We start from the raw sequence: 7,656 nt of genomic DNA on the forward strand, positions 1-7,656 counted from the left end.
TTATTGATTATTTTTTTAATAATAAATCTAACTAAATAAACTCCAATCAAATCATTAAAAGTATTTTAATTGATTGAAAGAGTAATTTAACAGTTAGAATAATAATAACTTAATATATAATTTATTTTTTTAAATTGAATAAATTCTCAACAAATCAAATATTAAACAAGCTTAAAGTGTTACAAAAAAGAGTTAATTAACATTCGAAGTTGAATAGTATAAATTATAAAATGTATATTAACATTTATCAAATAAGAATAAGGTTAATCAAACAAGCCCTATTATAATATTTATATAAACTTCTATTAAGCAAAGACAGATAGACAAGTGAAGTGAAAAAAGCCAGAAAGGAAATGGCTGCTCTGTCTACAATCTAACAAATAAAAGGACATCTCCGGCCATCTCTCTTCTTCCCCTCGTCGGAAAAATGAATCTCCTCCTATTCTTCGCCGTCGCTTTTCTCGCCGGCGTTCATCTAATCCAGTCTACTGTAACCTACGATGACAAATCTTTAATCATAAATGGACAAAGAAGAATTCTCTTATCCGGTTCCATTCATTATCCCAGAAGCACACCAGACGTATAATCCATATCCCTGTTTCTCTCTTTCCTCAATTTCTTTAATTCATGACTATTTCTTTTTCAGATGTGGGAGGATCTTATACAGAAGGCTAAAGATGGTGGATTAGATGTAATTGACACATATGTATTTTGGAACATTCACGAACCTTCACCTGGCAATGTGGGTTTTTAATATAATTCAATTCCCGTAAAAAAAAACTGGTTTTTTGTTTGTTTGTAGAACTAACATGTTTAGTGATTGATATGAAGTACAATTTCGGAGATAGATATGATCTTGTAAGTTTCATAAAGACAATACAAAGAGCTGGGTTATACGTTAATCTTCGAATCGGTCCTTACATTTGTGGAGAATGGAATTTCGGGTTTGAATCTGATCTGTTTAAGTTTATAATGAATGTAAAGATGGATAAATAAAGGTTTAATCTTTGATTATAATTTGCAGAGGGTTTCCTGTTTGGTTGAAATACATTCCTGGGATTAGTTTTAGAACAGATAATGAGCCGTTTAAGACTGCTATGAAAGGGTTTAGTGAGAAGATTGTTGAAATGATGAAGAATGAGAATTTGTTTGAAAATCAGGGAGGACCTATTATCTTGTCTCAGGTATTGTTTAGAAATTGTGAATTTGATTATTTGAAAACAGAGATTTATTGATTGATTATTGGTTTGTTGGTGTAGATTGAGAATGAATATGGAGCTCTTAGTAAAGCTCTTGGTGAAGCTGGTAAAGATTATATGAATTGGGCAGCTGAAATGGCGGTTGATCTTGATATTGGAGTTCCATGGGTTATGTGTAAACAAGATGATGCTCCTGATCCTATTGTAAGTATATTTTTCTTTAATGAATTTAAAGTTTTTTCAAATCTGGTTAATATGTTAATTTTGATTAGATATATTTTAAAATATAATTCAATATATTTTTAGACTTGTCTTGTTTTATTTACAGTATCACACATAATAATTTTTTATTTAACCAATAATAATTTTTGTTTTTAACTCTGATAGAGCTTATTTGTTTTATTTTAAAAAATTAAAAAATCTTGATTTATGTTGATTTAAAAAATTATAATAATAAAATAATTTTTGTATAAAATAAAAGAATTTTAATATATTATTAATTAAGGTATTGAGTTATATCATTGATAATAGAGAATGGAATTCTGTTTGATTATGTAAGGATTAAAAAAAAAGCTATATCTTAGTCTATAATTTTTTTTTAATAAAACAAATAAATGAAAGAGATCTGGAATTTGACTATTTAAATTAATTCAATAAAATAATGTTATTATTTAATATTATAAAATATAGGTATGCTCATATTTTTAATGGATAATTTGAATGAGATAGGAAATAAGTGATTTAATGATATGATCATAATTTATTTATGTAGATCTTGTTCATTGTAGATTATTTGAAATAAAAAAAATTGTTTGATATATAAGTATATATTTTTTTTAATTAATTTTGTCTCTATATGAATTTTTTTAAGATCTATTACTAAATTAAATGAGTTTTTGTTTATAATTTAAATTATTAAGTTAAATGATTTAAATTTATTAATTTAAATATTTAAAATATTATAAAAATAAAATGAAAATATTTTAATATTTAACTGATAAATGGAATGTTTCTATTATATTTATGTTATGAACTTCAAACAAATTATTAACAATTAGTAAAAAGAATAAATTATAAAACAAAAATATATAGTCATAGGACGGCTATAAATTATTTTGCCTATTTGTCTTAATTTGCTATAGCTAGCTTTTATCATTAACTTATTGATGATTTTTCTTCTTACCAAAAAGATAAATACTTGCAATGGATTCTACTGTGATACATTCATTCCAAACAAGCCTTATAAACCCACTATGTGGACCGAAGCTTGGACTGGTTGGTAAGAATTTCAAATTTCAAAATTTAAATCTTAAGAGTAATTAGTTACCTACTAATCTCACTAATCCAATACAAATAATATAAAAGGTTCACCGAATTCGGAGGCGCAATTTATGAGCGACCCGTTCAAGATTTGGCATTTGCAGTAGCTCGTTTCGTATTGAAAGGCGGATCATTCGTAAACTATTACATGGTTTGCACGACCTTCTACTATAAATTTGTTTTCTTTTGTAGATGGATCACAATTTAAAAAAATATTTGATTTTTATAGTACCATGGTGGGACGAACTTTGGACGTACTTCAGGCGGTCAATTCGTGACTACAAGCTACGACTACGATGCTCCAATAGACGAATACGGTAATTAAATACATTTATTTATTTATTTATTTATTGAATCATTTGAATAATCTTTAGGTAACCCACAGTTATTAATAAATATTTGATTAGGTTTGACAAGGGATCCAAAATATAGTCATTTGAAGGAACTTCACAAAGCAATCAAGCTTTGTGAACCTGCTTTAGTTTCATCACATTCAAATCTTACTTCATTGGGACCTTCCCAACAGGTTTGTTTATAAATTAATTAACTGTTCTTGAGATTTATCCTAAGATAATGGTAATTTACAAAATTTACTACATTTCTTATATTTTTTTACTAGGCTTTTGTGTTCTCCGCGGGTAGTGGTCAATTATCTACTTGCGCGGCTTTCCTTTGTAATTCCGATACCAAATCTGATGCGAGTGTTGTGTTTAACGGCAATCACTATCATTTACCTCCTTGGTCTATTAGCATTCTTCCCAATTGTAAAAACGCGGTCTTTAACACTGCGAAGGTAAACTTTTTACTTTTTACCATGAAATTTGATTTGATATATTTTTGTTATTCATTTGTAACTTATTTTTGTCATGATTATATCAAGATTGTAAGCCACACATCGAGAATTCAAATGGTACCGACTAGTTCAATGGTGTTATCGTGGGAGAGGTATGATGAGGATATTTCTTCTATAGAGGACAACCCAACCATTAATGCGGTTGGACTTTTGGAACAACTAAACGTCACTAAAGATGCCAGCGATTATCTTTGGTATATGACAAGGTAACACATTTTCATTTTAAATTTAAACTCCAACCGTCATACTCAAATTTATCAGCACTCAAAATATATTAATTTTTTATATATATAAGTTTGAAATTATTATTATTATTTGTAGTATTTTTTTGTTTGATTAATAACAAAGTTAACTATATATAATTTACAAACATTTCAAATATCATTATTGAATATTTAACTCAATATCTAATATATTCAATCTGCCATATATAATATGCATGGGATTTAGGTTTTTGATAGAACCTAACTAATGTAGTAGGGTTATATTCAAATTTATCTAAAATACTTGATCTAATATTGATCACGTCTATTTAAAAATTAGTATTTTCTCACAATATTTGTCACACTATTGAAGATGTTGGAAATGTTTTTCTTAGAAAAACTCACTATCACACTCGCAAAAACTCACTATCACACTCGCATTGAGACATTCGGGAACATAAGAACTATATCTTTTTTTTATAAAATATTTAACAAACCAATAACTTGAATTGATCTTTTGTGTTTAGTGTCGAAATCAGCTCCACGGAATCCTTTCTACTTGGAGGAAATAAGCCTATGCTAACAGTCAGCGCGAGAGCCCAAGCAGTGCATGTATTCATCAACGGTTTGCTCTCGGGTAAGTGCACAAATTTTCGTTTTTATTACAATCTCACCATTTATGGGTATGTATGATCATTAACTTAATAGATTTATAATTTTTCTGGTTTGAAAAAGGTTCGGCATATGGTTCAAACAAGGCAATGCGATTTAAACAAACCGTGCCAGTGAATTTGCATGCCGGGACTAACAAAATAGCTCTTCTCAGTATTACAATGGGATTACCGGTCAGTTCATAGTTTTGTTCATTTTCCTTGTTTTTAGTAGATATCGATTCATGATTAATAATTAAAATTTTGTTTGTTGGTAAAGAATATCGGGACACACTTTGAAACATGGATAGGTGGTGTCATTGGTCCGGTTTTGCTGCAAGGTCTTGACCATGGAAGATTGGATTTAACATGGCAAAGATGGACATACAAGGTTAGACACATTTTGTCTTATCAATGCTTAAACTTTGAAAATTTTATAACATAACTTATCTATTAATCTATAAAATAATCTAAATTACTTACATATAGATTCAGCTCCAAAATTAAGTACAAAATCCTACTTAATTTGGTAATACCATAAGAATGTAGTTAATTTTTTTTAAAACTAACTGAATTACAATATTTAAAAAAAATAGGATAACGGATTAAGTAAGTTAGCCAACAAACACACTTAACCATTTAATTAGTCACATAATTTGTCATCTGACGGGCTCGAACCTAGAAACTTAAAATATGACAACAAATTAAGTATATAGCCAGCAAACACACTTAACCATTTAATTAGTCACATAATTTGTCATCTGACGGGCTCGAACTCAGAAACTTAAAATATGACAACAAATTAAGTATATAGCTAGCAAACACACTTAACCATTTAATTAGTCACATAATTTGTCATCTGACGGGCTCGAACCCAGAAACTTAAAATAGGACAACGAATTAAGTATGTAGCCAGCAAACGCACTTAACCATTTAATTAGTAACATAATTTGTCATCCGACGGCTTGAACCCAGAAACTTAAAATAGGACAACGGATTAAGTATGTAGCCAGTAAACACACTTAACCATTTAATTAGTCACATAATTTGTCATCTGATGGGCTCGAACCCAGAAACTTAGTGTTAGTATCCCCTCTTTTTGTCACTAGGCTAGAAAAGGGTATTGAATTACAATATTAATATAAGGATAAAATAGTTGCAATTATTTTCGGCCAATATATCAAGTACTTAGAAATTCATATATCTTCTGTCTAATTCATTAACATTTATTTCATTAACATTTATTTTATTAAATACTTGACTAATTCCACACTCAAAACCAGCAATATTGTAACATCTCATTTTCAATTTTATGATAAAACACACACCACAAAAAAACCTTCAAATTGAGTTGTTTCAATAATCTCTAAATATCAACATTTTAGATCACATCATTTAAATTATAAAACAAAATAATACTCTGTTTAAGAAAAGTTAATTTTATAGTATTTAAAATTGATCAGACAGAATAATAATTTTATTATTAATCTCTTCAAACACAGGTTGGTCTAAAAGGGGAGACGATGAATCTCGACACGCCGGATTGTAGTGTCATCGGTATAGACTGGTTTCATGTATCGGCTGCAGTCAAAACCTGAATCCTTTGACATGGTACAAGGTGAGAAATTTGTAAAGAACAAAAAAAACAAATTCAAATAAGTGCAAGTCACAATTGTTAGAGAAATTGATGAGTTCTTGAATTTGTTGGTCAGGCTTACTTTAATGCCCCACAAGGAAATGAACCATTAGCCTTGGACATGAAAGTATGGGAAAAGGTCAAGTTTGGGATAAAAGGGCAAAGTATAGGACGGTATTGGACGGCTAAAGCGACCGAAATTGTGGAAACCCGATGCAGCTATGCCGGGACCATATAGAGAATCCAAATGCCAACTTGGTTGTTTGGCAAACCAACTCAAAGATGGTATTTTTCTTTATAATCTTCTCAAATTTTATAATCACTCTTAAAACTAGTGAAATAATAGAAACATTTAATTTTTCTTAGGTATCATGTTCCAAGAGCTTGGTTGAAGACAAGCAGAATTTGCTTGTGGTTTCGAAGAATTAGGTGGCGATATTTCAAAGATAAATCTAGTTAAAAGATCAACAACATCAATTTCCAAAACATGTTGAAGAGGTTAATGGTTGAGGCTATACTGTTGCTAGAAGTTACGAGAAGATCGAAGAGATAGTCATCTAAGAAGCAAAGCTAGACAGAATATATAATCCTAGGCTTTAAGTTAAATTACAACAGATTTATTCAATAACATTCATGATATTGTTGGTTATAATTCGAGTAAACAAAGAAACAAAACATACCAACAATTGATCAGGACAGTGACAAAGAGTGACGAGTTATCTTCGATAGTAGATCGAATTTACTATTCCCAGTCCTATCGACAATATTACCATCCTTAACAAACACGAAAGATGGCATTGACTTCACATCAAATCATCAGCAACAGGACGCATAATATTGAAATTCAGATACAGAAAAGGAAACTAGTCCCATCTCCAAAGTTTAGATCTTGAAATAAGGAACGAAGGGTTGGTTCAATTGTCTACCATGAGTTCATCAACGTCAATCTCGAGGAAGGTTATTTCAAGCATTTTACTTGCTAACTCTTCATAATATGGCGCGATAAGTTTACAGGGGACCGCACCATGTTGCAGTGAATTTAACACCACCTACAAAACGCTACTTTGATTCATAATGATATTAAAATAACCCAAATGCATAAAAACACTACTCTTGACAAACACATAGAACTCTGGCCAAATAAACATTAACCAAGTCAATGTCAAACAATGTATCATTTTCCTTATGGTTATAACCACCAAAATCTATATTTGTTTTGTTTGTCAAAACTTACATATTAATCTAATTAATAATTTGATCATAATCTATACTATAATCTAGATAATGAGTTGTGTACCAAATTAAGCAACAAAAATTGATCATGATCCATCACTTTTAGTCACAATCAGAGAAATAATCATCAAAGTCAACGTCATAGTTTGATGTGTCTATATGTTACAATTTCTTGGCTATTCCTTGCCCTTCTGCATCTTCTGGTTGAACTCCTCGAGGGTGTGGCAGTCTGATCACTTGTCCCTTCCTCAGATGATGAAGCCATTGTTGGTGAATTGAGGAAAACTAGTAGAATTTAGGGAAAAAGGAAAAACCAAATACTGCAAATTGAATTGCTACTAGAATAATAAATAGCATGACAATGCCTCATACAAATAGGCTTCTCTTTGGACTAAAATAGGAACAATTATTTGAAGATGACAGCTAGTTCCAGCAGACAAATGATTGATAACTTGTCACATTTGAACATAAGTTATCTGTTTGTATTTTTATTGTTGGCTCCCTCCCCCGTACTTTAATCAAGTATAATCAATCATATTAAGATGTAAGTATGAGCTTACCT

General features: G+C 30.0%; 1 protein-coding gene across 1 annotated transcript; it reads left to right on the top strand.

Annotated features, from left to right (window-relative positions):
* The first annotated feature begins 340 nt into the window (after positions 1–340).
* On the top strand, positions 341–6,143 carry LOC124926257 (beta-galactosidase 3-like). The gene is made up of 15 exons (XM_047466452.1): positions 341–580; positions 647–742; positions 832–944; positions 1,025–1,184; positions 1,260–1,403; positions 2,390–2,478; positions 2,565–2,670; positions 2,749–2,836; positions 2,927–3,045; positions 3,139–3,312; positions 3,400–3,578; positions 4,103–4,212; positions 4,311–4,420; positions 4,506–4,616; positions 5,728–6,143. Exons 1-15 carry the CDS (start codon positions 428–430, stop codon positions 5,821–5,823), a joined length of 1,848 nt encoding a protein of 615 aa, XP_047322408.1. The 5' UTR covers positions 341–427; the 3' UTR covers positions 5,824–6,143.
* Positions 6,144–7,656: the final 1,513 nt, after the last annotated feature.

This window comes from Impatiens glandulifera, chromosome 2 (genome assembly GCF_907164915.1).
Source record: "Impatiens glandulifera chromosome 2, dImpGla2.1, whole genome shotgun sequence".
Lineage (NCBI taxonomy): Eukaryota > Viridiplantae > Streptophyta > Magnoliopsida > Ericales > Balsaminaceae > Impatiens > Impatiens glandulifera.